The sequence below is a fragment of the Nycticebus coucang genome, chromosome 22, assembly GCF_027406575.1.
Source record: "Nycticebus coucang isolate mNycCou1 chromosome 22, mNycCou1.pri, whole genome shotgun sequence".
In the NCBI taxonomy this organism is placed as follows: Eukaryota; Metazoa; Chordata; class Mammalia; order Primates; family Lorisidae; genus Nycticebus; species Nycticebus coucang.
Window position 1 is genome coordinate 42,353,032 of NC_069801.1, and position 17,142 is coordinate 42,370,173.

A 17,142-nucleotide genomic window follows, 5' to 3' on the forward strand; every position below is an offset into this window, starting at 1 on the left:
CAAGATACTAAAAGCATTAACCTGCAGAATAAAGACAATGTGGTGCTGGCATAGGATGAAGGAATACATTAATAGAATGCAATAGAGAGCCCAGAGATAGCCAATTCTATTATAATGCAATTTTTAAGAAAAGTTTAAAAAAATCTGTTAGGGAAAGGATAGTGTTTTCAATAAATGTTGCTGAAATAAGTGGCTATCCATGTGGGAAAAAAAAAAATGAACCTTAACTTCATCTGACATATTACTCTAAAATTAGTTTGGGCTCGGCGCCTGTGGCTCAAGCAGTTAAGGCGCCAGCCACATACACCTGAGCTGGCAGGTTCGCATCCAGCCTGGGCCCACCAAACAACAATGACAGCTGAAACCAAAAAATAGCCGGGCGTTGTGGTGGGCACCTGTATCCCAGCTACTTGGGAGGCAGGAGAATCGCTTGAGCCCAGGAGTTGGAGGTTGCTGTGAGCTGTGATGCCATGGCACTCTACCCAGGGTGACAGCTTGAGGCTCTGTCTCAAAATAAATAAATAAATAAAATTAGTTTGAATTGTATCATAGAACTAAGCAAAAAATGAAAACTGCATAGCTTCTAGAAATAAAATATAGGAAAATATTTTTCTGTTGTTGGATTGGGCAAAGGGTTTCTTAGACAAGACACTAAAAGCATTAACCTTTAAAAAAGTTTGCAAATTGACCTTTGTCAAAATTAAAAACTTTAGCTCATCAAATGGCACCACTGAGAACTTCAGAAGGCAAGTTACAGACTGGGAGAAAATATTTACAAGACATGTATGACAAAGGACTTGTATTTAGAAAATATGAAGAACAATTACAATTCAATAATAAAAAAAGACCCAGTTTTAAAAAAATGGCCAAAAATTATACAAAGGAATATATACAAAAGCAAATGAAAAGACATTCAGTATCATTAGTTATTAGGAAAGTATAAATCAGAGCCATAATTAGATACTATTACACACTAAAATGGCTGAAATATAGAAAACAGCATGCATTGGCATAAATGTAATTAGACCTTTCTTATATTAATAGTGTGAGTATAACATATATGAGCTAGCTGTAGGGCATCTGAAACTCTCATACATTGTTAAGGGTAGTGTAAAAGGTAAAACCACTTTAAAAAAAGGTCTAGTAGGCCAGGCACGGTGGCTCACACCTGTAATCCTGTACTCTGGGAGGCTGAGGCAGGTGGATTGCATGAGCACATAGGTTCGAGACCAGCCTGAGCCAGAGCGGACCTCTGGTTGCTGTGGTGGGGGCCTATAGTCCCAGCTACTTGGGAGGCTGAGGCAAGAGAATCACCTAAGCCCAAGAGTTTGAGGTTGCTGTAAGCTATGACCTTATGGCATTCTACTGAGGGCAACTGAGTGAGACTCTGCCTCAAAAAACAAAAAACAAGGGCAGTACCTGTGGCTCAAAGGAGTAGAATGCCAGCCTCATGTGCTGGAGGTGGTAGGTTCAAACCCAACCCTGGCCAAAAACTGCAAAAACAAACAAACAATCCCCCCCCCCCCCCAGTATATCTACCCTATAGCTGAGTAATTTTCACACTCTTAGGTGTTTACTCAAGAAAAAAGAAACATAATTTATTGAAAGACTTGTGCAGTGGCTCAGCGCCTATGGCTCAAACGGCTAAGGCCCCAGCCACATGCACCTGAGCTAGCAGGTTCGAATCCAGCCCGGGCCCACCAAACAACAATGACAGCTGCAACCAAAAAATTGCTGGGCATTGTGGTGGGTGCTTGTAGTACCAGCTACTTGGGAGGCAGAGGCAGGAGAATCGCTTGAGCCCAGGAGTTAGAGGTTGCTGTGAGCCGTGACGCCACGGTACTCTATCCAGGGTGACAGCTTGAGGCTCTGTCTAAAAAAAAAAAAAGAAAAGAAAGAAAGACTTGTACAGTAATGTTAATAGCCCCAAACTAGACATAACCCAAATGTCCATTAGTAGGAGATGCTACTATTATCTGAAGAAACATGGATGAATCTTGGAAACAGTGTGCTGAGTCTGTCTATAAAAAAGTTCATATTTTCTTGTATGGTTCTATTCTTTTTTTTTTTTTTTGTAGAGACAGAGTCTCACTCCATGGCCCTTGATAGAGTGCCATGACATCACACAGCTCACAGCAACCTCCAACTCCTGGGCTCAAGCGATTCTCTTGCCTCAGCGTCCCAAGCAGCCGGGACCACAGGTGCCCGCCACAACGCCCAGCTAGTTTTTTTGGTTGCAGTTCAGCTGGGGCCGGGTCTGAACCCACCACCCTCGGTATATGGGGCCGGCGCCCTACCCACTGAGCCACAGGCGCCGCCCAGTATGGTTCTATTCTTAATGAAGTTTGGGAGCAGGAAAAGTAAAAATTTTTTCTGTTAATGTTAATATTTGATTGGGTTAGAAGGATAGTAGTTTGTTGAGTATTTACCAAGAAAGAACATGATAAAACTTTTTGGATTGATGGACATGTTCAATATTTTGATAGAAATTGGAGTTACCTGAGTATATGTGTTTATCAGACTTACCACTTGGTGCATCAAAGATTTTTGTGCAATTCAATATCTATAAATTTACTTTAAAAAAACCACATGAAAGAATTGTAAACAAATAATGAATTTTGGTTAATAATGCACTTGTTAAAGTATGCACTGATTGTACAGTCTACTTTTGTATGCATTAAAAATGGATAGATGGCTAAATATATTATGAAGCAAATAAAGCAAAATGTTAATTATATAATCTGCGCTGTAGGTATGTGGTTGTTCACTGTATACATTTTTTTTTTGTGTGATTTTTTTGGCCGGGGCTGGGTTTGAACCCGCCACCTCCAGCATATGGGACCGGCGCCCTACTCCTTGAGCCACAGGCGTCGCCCTCACTGTATACATTTTAAACTTTTCTGTTTAAAAGTTTTATATCATTTTAGGAGTAAAATGGTATTACTGGTGTAAGGAAATTCAACTCTTGATAAATGTGTTTTTGTTTTTTTTTTTTGAGACAGAGTCTCAAGCTGTCGCCCTGAGTAGAGTGTCATGGCATCCCAGCTCACAGCAACCTCAAACTCCTGGGCCCAAGCTATTCTCTTGCCTCAGCCTCCCTAGTAGCTGGGACTACAGGCGCCCGCCACAAGGCCCAAGCTATTTTTTGGCCTGGGCTGGATTCGAACCTGCCAGCTCTGTATGTGGCTGGCCCCCTAGTCACCTGAGCTACAGGCACCGAGCTGATAAATGTGGTTTTTATTTATTTATTCATTTTTTTGTGACAGAGTCTCACTCTGCTGTTGCCCTGGGTAGAGTGTCATGGCGTTATAGCTCAAAGCAGCCTAAACTCCTGGGTTCAGGTGATTCTCCTGCCTCAGCCTCCCCAAGTAGCTGGGACTACAGGTGCCCACCACAATGCCCAGCTAATTTTTTTCTGTTTTTAGTAGAGACAGGGTCTGGCTCTTGTTCAGGCTGGCCTTGAACTCCTGAGCTCAGGTTATCAACCTGCCTTAGTCTCTCAGAGTGCTAGGATTAAAGGTGTGAGCCAACATATCTGGCCTGGTAAATGTGATTTTTAAAAACACATTGTAACCACAACAAGCAAATATAAGCTACCTAGAAGTAAATTTGACAAAGTATTCATATGACCTTTACATGGAAAAGTATAAAAGTTTATTAAAACATATTAAAGAAGACCTAAATAATGGAGAGATGTAGCATAGTCTTGGCTAGGACTTCTCAGTTTTGTAAATAAATCAGTTCTTCCAGATCAGCTCTAGATAAGATTGATATAAATCTAAGTTTGTGAATTGATTCTAACATTTACATAGTAGTGGAAAGCCCTAAGAATAGCTCGCATGGTTTTGAAGAATAATAACAATGTATGTAGAGTTGCCTTACAAATACTAAGATTTATTGCCAAGCTATTTAATTGCCAAGCAATTAAACTATGTGGGGATAGCCACAGGGACTGAAAATACAGTGGAACAGAGTTCAGAGCCAGCAAATAGATTCCAGCGCATATGGAAACAATTTGACAGGACCGATGTTGCTTATCTGTTACTAAATGGTACTGGGATAATTGATCATCCATATAAAAATAAATATAATGAGATTTTTATTATTTTTAAGTTCCAGGTATATTCTTAAACTTATTGTGAAAAATATGGCTGGGTGTAGTGGCTCACGCCTGTAATCCTAGCACTCTGGGAGGCCGAGGTGGGTGGATTGCCCTAAGCTCAGGAGTTCGAGACCAGCCTGAACCAGAGTGAAACCTTGTCTCTTAAAAAAAAAGTTGGGCATTGTGGCGGGCATCTGTAATCTCAGCTACTTGGGAGACTAAGGCAAAAGAACCGCTTAAGCCCAAGAGTTTGAGGTTATGAGCTATGGTGCCATGCCATTCTATTCAGGGTGACAGAGTGAGACTCTGTCTCCGCACAAAAAAAGAGAATAGACTATAGAGAGCTGAGGGTAGAAGCATGTATAGGGTACTGTTAAAAGACTGTTGGGAGGCCAACCAAGTAAGAGACCTACCTAGTGACCTAGATTAAAACGCAACATGTTTTAAAAAATAACTCCTTTAGGCGGGTGAGCTCGCTCACATCTGTAATCCCAGCACTCTGGGAGGCCAAGGCAGGTAGATTGCTTGAGCTCAGAAGTTCCAGACCAGCCTAAAGGAGTCTTGCAAGAGCAAGACCCCATCACTAAAAATAGCCAGGCATTGTGGTGGGCACTTGTAGTCCCAGCTACTTGGGAGACTGAGGCAAGAGGATTGCTTGAGCATAAGAGTTTGAGGTTGCTGTGAGCTATGAGGGAGGCCACAGCACTCTACTAGGTTGGCAAATGAGACTCTAAAAAAAAAAAAGAAAAGAGAGCGAATAGTTGTTAAATGAGGACTGGTGGGAGGTGGGAGATATTTGGAAAGCAAGTTATGGGGGCCCCAATTGTTATTATAAAGGTTACTTCTGATGTCAGTGGTATGTGTTATCTCTTTTTTATATCACTTTCTGTACTTTTTAATTTTCTATACTTCCTCATCTAAAATATTTTCTAATTACCTCCCCTGTCCCCCCAATTTCCCATTTCATTCCTTTTCTGTCCCTGCCACTAATAATGTGAATCCTTTATAATTCATCAGTACTTAACAGCTGGCTCACAGTACCTGGAATCTATAGTGGAGAGATGGTTCCATCTAGTGGGAAAAATATTGAAATAGTCTTTGAGACATTCCTTGTAGGAAGGAAAAATAAAAGGTGATAGTTAACTTCACTGCTCTTCATTTAACTAAAATTTAAGAAACAAAGAAAAGACTATCATTTATTTTTATTTAAATTTTTATTTAAAAAAAATTTTTTTTTTTTTTTTTTTTGAGACAGAGTCTCACTGTGTCGCCCTGGGTAGAGTATCATGGCGTCACAGCTCATAGCAACTATACTCTTGGGCTTAAGCAATTCTCTTGCCTCAGCCTCCCAAGTAGCTGGGACTACAGGCTCCCACCACAATGCCTGGCTATTTTTTTTTTGTTGTTGTTGTTGTTGTTGCAGTTGTCATCATTTTACCTGACTTGGGCTGGGTTCAAACCTGCCAGCCTTGGTGTATGTGGCCAGTGCCCTACCCACTGAGCTACCAGTGCCACCCAAGACTATCATTTAGGAATATTTAGTCTTTGCCATTATTAGGATAATTTCTGTAACTCCCCTAGGACAAACAGAACTAGGCAAACAGAACTCAGATGGATTCCTATGTCTAACTTGTGTGTGTTTTGTTTTTCAGAAAGAGTTGAGCCTTCCAAGAAGAGGCAGCTTGTAAGTAGACAATTATTACCGTTATGATTATGATTATGATCTCCTACATAGGAATCTCTCTTGGGAATTGTTTTCAGTATCACTTGAAAGAATACCATTCAAGAGTTCTTTTTCTGTGCAGTCCTGTCTGTGCCAGGGAAGCCATTGGGTCAATTGACTTATCCCACTAGGTCAGATCTTCCTTTCATGTACCTTCCTGCTCCACATCCCCTTCCTTAACTCAGTTTTTGCCTAGTATGTTTTAAAAGCTGCCACTTACATATTTATCACAATCTTATACTTGCATTTTAGAGATTTACTGAGTTGTTTTTTTTTTTTTTTTTTTTGAGACAGAGCCTCAAGCTGTAGCCCTGGGTAGAGTGCTGTGGCATCACAGCTCACAGCAGCCTCCAACTCCTGGGCTCAAGTGATTCTCCTGCCTCCTAAGTAGGTGGGACTACGGGCGCCCACCACAACGCCCAGCTATTTTTTGGTTGTAGCCAAAAAATTGTTGTTTGGTGGGCCCAGGCTGGATTCAAACCCGCTACCTTAGGTGTATGTGGCTGGCACCTTAGCCACTTGAGCCACAGGCCCTGAGCCGAGATTTACTGAGTTTTAATAGACTCAAGCTAAGAAGATAAGAATGTGCAAATTGAAACTGTATATCTATTTCATAACGTGATACTAAGGGGAGACCAACTTTTCTGTCAAGTTGTGCCAAGGGCAGCTATGTTTTGAGACTTGAATGAAATAGGTTCCCAACCTGGTCTGTTTACACACCCCACTCCCCTGGCTCCAGGGTAAGGGGAGATTATTAGTCTTTGTCCCTTATAAGAATATAATTTCTTGTATTTCCTTGGATTGCTTTTTCTCTTAAGACTTTTTTTGGGGTGATATTGTAAATTTGGCCATTCAGTCATCTGGAATGCTTGTTAAAATGCAGAACATGAACTTAGTGAATTAGAATCCCTGTGTTGAAGCTCAAGAACTTGTATTTTATACACCTACACCACACCTATACTTACCATCATTTATTAGTAAAGCCAAATTTGGGGAACACTAAGGACATAGAACTTTGATAAAATAATGGTTTTGAAACTTTTCATTAAAGAAACATGAGATGCAATTAAGGAGGAAGATATAGTAGTATTTACGTTTATTTATTAAATATAGTCTTTGTGTACATTATGTGCATTTTTAAAGTGTGTGAAATACGTAGTAATTCTTTTAGTTACTTTCTGTTTTAGGATTTTGTTTTGTGAAATGCTTTAGTTACATTGTCTTTTGAGGTTCTTATGAAGCTGTTTTTTTGGCTGGTTTATGAAAGCTGTTTTTTGTTTGATATAAAAGAGACTCCAGTTGTGAATCAGAAAACTCCTAAGGTTTATTTTGGACCATGTCATTTAAGTAGCTTTATAAACCTAGGCAAATTGCTTCATCTCCTTAAATCTCAATTGCCTTATCTATAAAATGAAGATCATTAAATTAATACATTCCTTTTGGGAAGATGTTTGGAGAACACTTAGAGATCTAAAAATAGATCTGCTATTCAATCCTATAATTCCTCTACTAGGTTTATACACAGAAGACCAAAAATCACATTATAACAAAGATATTTGTACCAGAATGTTTATTGCAGCCCAATTCATAATTGCTAAGTCATGGAAAAAGCCCAAGTGGCCATCGATCCACAAATGGATTAATAAATTGTGTTATATGTACACCATGGAATATTATGCAGCCTTGAAGAAAGATGGAGACTTTACTCTTTCATATTTACATGGATGGAGCTGGAACATATTCTTCTTAGTAAAGTGTCTCAAGAATGGAAGAAAAAGTATCCAGTGTACTCAGCTCCACTATGAAACTAATTTATGGCTTTCACATGAAAGCTATAACTTAAGAATAGGGGGAAGGAGTAAAGGGAATGGAGGGAGGGGGGTGGAGGGAGGGTGATTGGTGGGATTACACCTGTGGTGCATCTTACAAGGGTATATGTGAAACTTAGTAAATGTAGAATATAAATGTCTTAACACAATAACTGAGAAAATGCCAGGAAGGCTATGTTAACCAGTGTGATGAAAATGTATCAAACGGTCTATAAAACCCCATGATTGCATTAATGTACACAGCTATGGTTTAATAATAAAAAAATGAAGATCTTGCTTTTTCCTTCTTATTAAATCTATTAGATTACAGGGGTCCTCAGACTTTTTAAACAGGGGGCCAGATTCACTGTCTCTCAGACTGTTGGAGGGCTTGACTATAGTTTAAAAAAAAAACTATGAACAAATTCCTGTGCACACTGTACATATCTTATTTTGAAGTAAAAAAACAAAATGGAACAAATACAATCATACCGCTTCATGTGGCCCACGGGCCGTAGTTTGAGGACCCCTGTATTAGAAGGATCACGTATGTTATAGTGTTTATTTACAGTTTAATTTTAGGATGTATTGTTTTTAGAATTCTTATAAATACACTGGGTTAAATTTAGATAAATACTATTATTTAAAAGTCATATTTTTTTTACTTTATGTTTACTTATAACATTGGATCTCAAGTCTAGCTTCACAAATGTCTTGAGCTTTCCATAAACCATGGATGCAAGGGCCCTAGGAGGACTTGTATTGGGGTGATACTTGGAGTAGTGTGTCCTACATACATAACTGAAAGGCAGTGGTTTTTCAGCATCATATATATATATATTTTTTTTTTTTTGTTGCAGTTTGGCCGGGGCTGGGTTTGAACCCGCCACCTTCGGCATATGGGGCCGGCGCCCTACTCACTGAGCCACAGGCGCCACCCTCAGCAAATATTTTTACTTGGTTTTTTCCTCTGTTACTTTTGGTGTCTTTTTTTCTCCTTTCTTTTAGTTCCCTCTATTTGGAAGTTCTCAGAGATCTGCATTTTCTTAAGCTTAAGTGAAATAAATTAAGGCTCAAGGCAGTTAATTTCTTTCAGAAACATTTCCCTCCAATGAATGGAGTTGCTGAGAAGAAGAAGTATCCTTAGTGTTATTGATACCAGGAGCATTTTTTTGTTCATTTTAGTGTTATCTGAAGTGAGGCCTCCTCTTATTGCCTTGAAAATTTTTGGTTAATAAGGGCTAAAAATAGGCTTTTTCTTTCTTTTTGATAAAATAACTTACTTAAACAATTGATCAGTCAGTAAGTACACACTAATACCTGCTACGTACTGGGCACTGATCTATGCTCTGAGTTTATAAGATTTAATTAGATAAATTCTTTTATTTTGGAGAGCTTATGCTTAAGCCAGAAGTTCTTCAATTATTCAATGTAAACAATATCTTCTCTTATCTTTAATATTGAAGGAGTAGAAAAAGTTTTGTTCTATAAGGAAGCAAGGAGACATGGATATTTACCTAGGCTTCGCCACTCCTAAGATGTATGGCTTTAAACAGGGACTACCATTTCTAGACCTAAATTGCCATGCTTGTAAAATGAGGGGATTGGCTACTTGCTCTCCATGCATAGTCATCTTCCTGAATAGCTGAAGTTCCAGCTCTTCTACACAGAGCAGGGCAAGCATTTGCATGAGTGTGTAGTAGAAGGCAAAGTGCTTCTTAGCATTTGCAGTAAAGAGGCCAGAAAGGTAAGAACCACAAAACATATATTTGAATAAGTTTAATTAGTACAAAGTTTGTAGTAAGCGTGGAGAAACTGATGTTAATAAATGAATAACTTACCATTTGCTCCATTGTTTCTTGTCCTCGTAGTCTAGTTTGGAAAGTTTAAAAAGGCTTTATAATTATCCTCCAAGTCTTGGGCAGGAAGAGAGTGCTATGTATTTGTGTCCTTGTTTGCCTCTTTCTCAGAATGGCTCTTGCAAGAGCAGATCGTGTGGCATGTCCATTCCAGGTACAAGGGCACAGAGAAATTTGGAGTTTGCAGCTAGTTTGGTTTTCTCGTCCTTCAAGAGTCAGTTTTAGTTAATTAACTTAGCATAATTTTGAAAGTAGCTGAGTGATATAAAATAAATGAAAATTAGTAATTTTGGAGGCTGTAATTCTTAATGCTTTTCCATGTAATATGGTAGTTGCATCAAAATGGACAAGAACTCATACATAGATTTTTAGACATTTGTGATATTTTGGCATTATACAAAATATACATTCTTTCCCTCAGTAAGTAATTTCTCCAGTGTCTCCAAATTGGTAGGTGCATGTGTAGCATAGAAATGAAGAACGTGGGCTTGAGAGTCAGGCAGACCTGGGTTTGAGTTTTGGCACTACCACCTGCTAAGTATTTTGTAGCAAAGTAACTTATTGTATTTTGCTTTTTTGCCTCCATGAACTTTTTCATTTGCTCAAATCAATCCATCCATCCATGCATCCATCATATAGTATTTATTCAGTTCCAAATACGTGTAGTAAGTATTCTAGATACTGGCAGAACAATGGGGAATAAAGGAAAATATCTACACTCCTGGAGTTTCCATTCCATTTGATAGAGACAGACAAGAACACATATAGTATATCATGTTGTACTGAGTGCTATGAAGAAAAAGAATAGGTAAGAGGTATGAGGATGTATGTTTTTGTAGGGCAAAGGTTGAAAATTTGAATTTTAAATTGTATTGTCTAGGAATTAATTTTTTCACTAAGTTATTAATTTGAGTAGAGAATAGAAGTCTGTAATGAGTGATTTTGATATATGTATAGTGACTTGGTCAGATTAGGAAAGAGAGCTACTGAATTCTAATATGGGGAGTGAATCATCCATGCCATGATAAGAGCTTTGTTTGGGTGAGTTGGATATGAAAGTTCTTTTGGCCTAAAATAAAATACCATTTATTTTAGATGCCACTTCCGGAAATTAAGTCATTTTCATTTTTTTTTTTTTTTTTTTGTAGAGACAGAGTCTCACTTTATGGCCCTTGGTAGAGTGCCGTGGCATCACACAGCTCACAGCAACCTCCAACTCTTGCGCTTAAGCGATTCTCTTGCCTCAGCCTCCCAAGTAGCTGGGACTACAGGCTCCCGCCACAATGCCCAGCTATTTTTCGGTTGCAGTTCAGCCGGGGCTGGGTTTGAACCCGCCACCCTCGGTATATGGGGCTAGCGCCTTACCAACTGGGCCACAGGCGCCGCCCGTCATTTTCATTTTTAATTTCTTTTTTTTTCTTGAGACAGAGCCTCGAGCTGTCACCCTGGGTAGAGTGTCGTGGCATCATAGCTCACAGCAACCTCCAACTCCTGGGCTCGAGCGAGTTTCCTGCCTCCACCTCCCAAGTAGCTGGGACTACAGGCGCCTGCCACAACGCCAGGCTTTTTTTGTTTTTTTGGTTGCAGCCGTCTTGTTGTTTGGCGGGTCCGGGTTGGATTCGAACCCGCCAGCTCAGGTGTATGTGGCTGGCGCCTTAGCCGCTTGAGCCACAGGCGCCAAGCCCATTTTCATTTTTAGAAAGCTATTTCATATCTAAGCACATTTGGGTATTTTAAAAAATGCATTTAAAGGGCGGCGCCTGTGGCTCAGTGAGTAGGGCGCCAGCCCCATATGCTGAGGGTGGCGGGTTCAAACCCGCCAAACTGCAACCAAAAAATAGCCGGGCGTTGTGGCGGGCGCCTGTAGTCCCAGCTGCTCAGGAGGCTGAGACAAGAGAATCGCGTAAGCCCAAGAGTTAAGAGGTTGCTGTGAGCCGTGAGACGCCACGGCACTCTACCTGAGGGTGGTACAGTGAGACTCCGTCTCTACAAAAAAAAAAAAAAAAATGCATTTAAAAATCTAGTTTAATATTAGACTTCATGGATTCGATAACCACGTTCAAAGTATATGTATCTGTGGAAAAAGATTTTAACGTTTTAAAGTTATTTGTATTTGTTTACCCAAGCTTGAGGAGTATTGTATTTTGCTTTTTCATAATTTAAGCAGTTCAGAATAGCTTTTCTTCCCCACATTCCTGTAGTAGGGGCTTCTTTCTGGAAATTTTCTTTTCACATACGATTGTTTCTTTTGATTGTGAAGTTTAGCACCAATACCTACGGCCAACATTTGAGAGCTTAATGTAAATAGTTTTTGTGTCTCTAGTTAACCCTGAAAATCAAGTGTTTTTCATGCCCATTACAATATTAGGAAATTTTCTTCATATTTCGTGAAATATCTTGCTTTATTTCTTAGAGGCTATGCACAGTTAGTGGCAGTAAAGAATGGACTGTGGGAGTGAAGAGGTATACCATCATGGGGTGGGTGTGTGTTGGTATCATGGGTCTTTATTCTTAGAACCCTTGGGATAGTTATGTTTTTGCATTGTTAGTTTACTCATTTGGGCAGTGGACTTGGATATCAGATATTGGATGAAAGTAAATGTCTAGTATGCACAGAATAGGCAATGGGCAGGGAGGAGTACTTGGGGTTCTAGGATGTGATGTGTCAAGCTCTGCTCTGGTGAAACTGACACAGGGTCATTATGTACTTTTCCACTCTGATGCAACTTGATACCTGGATCAGTGCTTCTGGAGAATGTGCTAAAAAGAGACACCACCTGCTTCATACACACAGTAAACCCTTTGTGAAGTATCATTGGTGCCTGATATAGGGGTTTAGTTTTTCTGTGGGACTTTGGAAATCAGAAATTTTGGTACCTTTAAGGACTATGAAGTGATAGCTTTGTTTTACATTTAAGAGCCCATGTTTTAAGAAATGATCTTACATAGCAAATAATCTCACATAGATTCTCTCTGTGTCTTGGGAAGGCAGGGCTTGACAGAAGTTGGTCGGGATAAAGCCATAGTGATCACTAATTTCCCTACAGAAATCATTTTGTTGTTAAAGAGTGGACATGGTTGTTTGGTGAGCTGTAAACCTGTGGACAAAGGAACTGAAAATTCTGAGAGCTCATTTTTGTTACTGTAGATTAAAAGTAGCTATTGTTATGTCCATTATTCCTACATTTGTTACTCTAGACCTCTCACTATAATTTACTTGGGTGTCTCAGATAGCCTCTTCAGCATCTGTGAAACTAAAGTCATTTTCTGTCTCAAACACCAGCTTCACTCTTATTTTCTAGCTTACTAAATGGTACCACTTGCTCAGGATAGAACACTTATTGCCTTGCTTTTCCTCACACTCATAAGTCTTATGTGTTATTCCTTTCAGATCTCTCTCTCTCTTTTTTTGGTAGTTTTTTGGCCAGGGCTGGGTTTGAACCCGTCACCTCTGGCATATGAGGCCGGCACCCTACTCCTTTGAGCCACAGGCGCCACCCTCTCTCTCTTTTTTTTTTTATTTGAGAAAGTTTCACTATGTTTCCCTTGGTAGAGTGCTGTGGTGTCATAGCTTACAGCAATCCCAAACTCCTGGGCCCAAGGATTCTTTGGTTTTAGCCTCCCAAGTAGCTGGGACTACAAGTGCCTGCCACAATACCTAACTATTTTTAGAGATGAGGACTCGCTCTTGCTCAGGCTGGTCTGGAATTCCTAAACTCAAGTAATCTGCCCATCTCGGCCTCCTAAAGTGCTGAGATTACAGGCGTGAACCACTGCCCCTGGCCACAGATACCTCTTAATTACTTTGCTTTTTTTTCCCTATTACCAGTGGTATGTCTGTGTAGTGCTAGCCTTTATAATCTGCCTGTGCTACTGCTATAATCTAACTGGCTGGTATTTCTTCTTCTTTTTTTTTGCAGTTTTTGGCTGGGGCCAGGTTCGAACCCGCCACCTCCAATATATGGGGCCTGCGCCCTACTCCTTGAGCCATAGGCACTGCCCCTGGCTGATACTTCTTTATCTAGAATGGCTTATCCCTGGTCTGTTCACCTGTCATGCAATAGCCAGAAAAGAAACTATTAAAATATTGACTTGATTATTAGACCTGATAATCTGCACAATCCGATTCCTATCTGTGTCTTCCATATTTTGCACAGTATGTTTTCTGTGCCTGGAATGTTCTTTCCCCCATCTATTATACCAGTCCCATTCCTGCTTATCTTTCAAGTGTCAGCTTACATCTTTCTGCCCTATGAAAGGCTTTTCTGACTATGCACATATGTTGCTGTCTGCAGACTAAGATGGGTTTCCCAGAACATACTTTCTTTTTTTTCTTTTCTTTTCTTTTCTTTTTTTTTTTTTTTTTTTTGAGATAGAGTCTCACTGTGTTGCCCTCCATAGAGTGCCGTGATGTCACAACTCACAGTAACCTCCAGCTTTTGGGCTTAGGCGATCCTCTTGCCTCAGCCTCACGAGTAGCTGGGACTATAGGCACCTGCTACAACACCCGGTTGTTTTTTTGTTGCAGTTGTCGTTGTTTAGCTGGCCCAGGCCGGGTTGGAACCCTCCAGTCTCGGTGCATGTGGCCAGCGCCGTAACCCCTGTGCTGCAGGCACCTAGCCCCAGAACAGTTTCATTAAGCCCTGTACTTTTCCCTCATAGCTTTTACATCAGTTGTAAATGAAGAATTGTCTGTCTTCTCTCCTTGCATTATATGTTAGTCTGCTCTGGCAGTTATAACCAAATACCACAGACTGAGTGGCTTAAACAATAAAATTTTCTCATAATCCTGGAGGTTGGAAGTCTAAGACCAAGGTCCCGTCAGTGGCCTTCTTGCTTTGTGCTCACACAGCCTTCCCTAGGTACGTGTGTCCAGGGGTGGAGGAACAGATCTCTTCTCTGTCTTCTTCTAAGCCAACCCGTTCTGTTGGATGAAAGCCTCACCCATATAACCTCATTTAACCATAATTACTTCCAAAAGATCGTTTTTTCAAATATTCATGTTGGGGGTTAAGGGTTCAACATATGAATTCTGGGGGGAGATAGTTCAGTTCACAGCAAACTGTAAGCTCCGTGAGGGCAGGACTGTGTTGTGTGGTATAGTGTTTTATTCCCAGAGCCTATTATAAGTAGGCAAACATCTGGACCTGTTTTAAACATGTGTGTGGTCTGGCACAAATAAAGGTATAAATGTTTAATGGTTTTAAATGGAGCTAACAAATAGTAAAATAAAATAATATGTGTTCTATCCTCCTACCTTTAGAAATATCGTTTTCTTATAAATTAAAAATATATCTGTAAAGTTATTGATTTTTTAAAAAATAAACATGTTAGGGCGGCGTCTGTGGCTCAAGGGGTAGGGCGCCGGTCCCATATGCCGGAGGTGGCGGGTTCAAACCCAGCCCCGGCCAAAAACCAAAAAAAAAAAAAATAAATAAACATGTTAAATATTTAACTCTTTTTTTTTTTTTTTTAGAGGCAGTCTCACTTTATCACCCTCGGTAGAGTGCCATGGCATCACTGATCATAGCGACCTCCAATTCCTGGGCTTAGGTGATTCTCTTGCCTCAGCCTCCTGAGTAGCTGGGACTACAGGCACCCACCACAATGCCCGGCTGTTATTTATTTATTTATTTTTTTTGGAGACAGTGTCTCATTTTATGGCCCTCGGTAGAGTGCTGTGGCATCACAGCTCACAGCAACCTCCAACTCCTGGGCTTAGGCAATTCTCTTGCCTCAACCTCTGGAGTAACTGGGACTACATGCACCCACCACAACCCCCGGCTATTTTTTTTGTTGCAATTTGGCTGGTGCCAGGTTCTAGCCCGCCACCCTAGGTATATGGGGCTGGTGCTCTACTCACTGAGCCATAGGCACCGCCCCCAGCTATTTTTTTTGTTTTGCAGTTTGGCTGGGGTTGGGTTCAAATCCACCAATCTCAGTATATGGGGCTGGCACCCTACCCACTGAGCCACAGGTGCTGCCCTTAACTCATTATTAATAAGGGAATCTAGTGAATATAATAGCCAGTTCAAAGAAGAAGTTAAAGAAGCGCAAATTTTCCCATATGCCGGAGGTGGCGGGTTCAAACCCAGCCCCAGCCAAAACCCCTCCCCCCCAAAAAAAGATGAAGCACAAATTTATAGAAAGTAAAGGAAGATGGCGCCTGTGTCTCAGTGGTTAGGGCGCTGGCCGCATATAATGAGGGTGAAGGGTTCGAACCTGGCCTTGGCCAAACTGCAACAATAACAACAACAACAAAATAGCTGGGTGTTTTGGGCACCTGTTGTCCCAGCTTACTCTGGAAGCTGAGGCAAGAGAATCACCTAAGCCCAGGAGTTGGAGGTTGCTGTAAGCTGTGACGCCATAGCATTCTACCGAGGGCAATAAAGTGAGTCTCTGTCTCTAAAACAGAAAAGAAAGTAAAGGGATGTTGAAATGAATTTACTAATTGTTATAAAATTGAATTTTTCCACAGGGAGAAGGGAAATGAATTGAATCTCCACTACATAGAATTTATTGGCATATCTATAGACAAGAATTATTTTGCATTGCCATCAGTTATCTATAACTTAGAGAGTTATAAAATAGCTCAAAGGCAGTAAAAACCTAGAACCAAATAAACCAGAAGAGTATTCTCTGAACAATACATAGTTTTCTGTTAGAAGTGCCCAGTAACCTTTTTTTCCCTCTATTTTTTTACTTTATCCAAATTTCTATACAGTCCATAAACTTCTTTCTTTTTTTTTTTGAGATAGTCTCACTTTGTCGCCCTTGGTAGAGTGCTGTGGCGTCATAGCTCACAGCAACCTCCAACTCTTGAACTCAAGTGATTCTCTTGCCTCAGTCTGCAGAGTAGCTCAGACTACAGGTGCCCGCCTCAATGCCCGGCTGTTTTTAGAGATGAGGTCTATCTCTGACTCAGGCTGGTCTCAAACTCCTGACACCTGCCTTGATCTCCCAGAGTGCTAGGATTATAGGCATGAGCCACTGTGCCCGACCTATAGTCCATAAACTTTTCATCTAAAATTATCTTACATTGCTTCTCAGCCTTTTGGTTAAGATCAAATGTAAAATAATTTCAAACATTTTTGTTAGATTTGGCCTGATTATTTGCATAATATAGTGGGAATGTTAATTTATCTCAGGACCTCTTTAAGTTTGCTTTGCAAAGAATCTCAGATTGGGCTTAAAGGCCTCTGTTATTTGTACCACATATTTTGAATCTAGGAAGTCAAGCCTATGAAACTCTCCTCCAGATTTTACCTGCAATGTTTGGTGAATTCTTCTCTTTTCAGGTTCCTCAAAATATCCTAAGGGGCTGTCATGAAGTGACATTTCTTATCATCTATAAGACTGGACCCGTAAAGCCAGCTATCAGGCCAGTTTTCCTGGGGGGTTTTATAAGTATCCACTCCATAGTTCCTTGAAAGTGGATTGTTATACCTGATTAAATATGACATTTCAGAAAAGTTATTGGCTGCAGAATAATTTTTTACAATTATGTTTTGGTAAAGTGGAGAACAGATTCTTGACTAAACCTATGAAGATAACTGTATTGCCTTGAACAGCAAGAAAACTCAGAAAGACTTTCTCTGTTCTGGGTTGGAGGGAATCTGTTCATTCAGTCCTGTGTAATTCTCATTTCAC

General features: G+C 40.3%; 1 protein-coding gene across 4 annotated transcripts in view; it reads left to right on the plus strand.

Annotated features, from left to right (window-relative positions):
- The window catches only part of MAST2 (microtubule associated serine/threonine kinase 2), a 221,091-nt gene that overhangs the window by 71,183 nt on the left and 132,766 nt on the right, over nt 1–17,142 (plus strand). For all 4 annotated transcript variants that reach the window (XM_053576307.1, XM_053576308.1, XM_053576310.1 and 1 more), the window contains exon 4: nt 5,755–5,786. In XM_053576307.1, the coding sequence (XP_053432282.1) occupies nt 5,755–5,786 (32 nt within the window). The remainder of the gene's footprint in view (nt 1–5,754; nt 5,787–17,142) is intronic.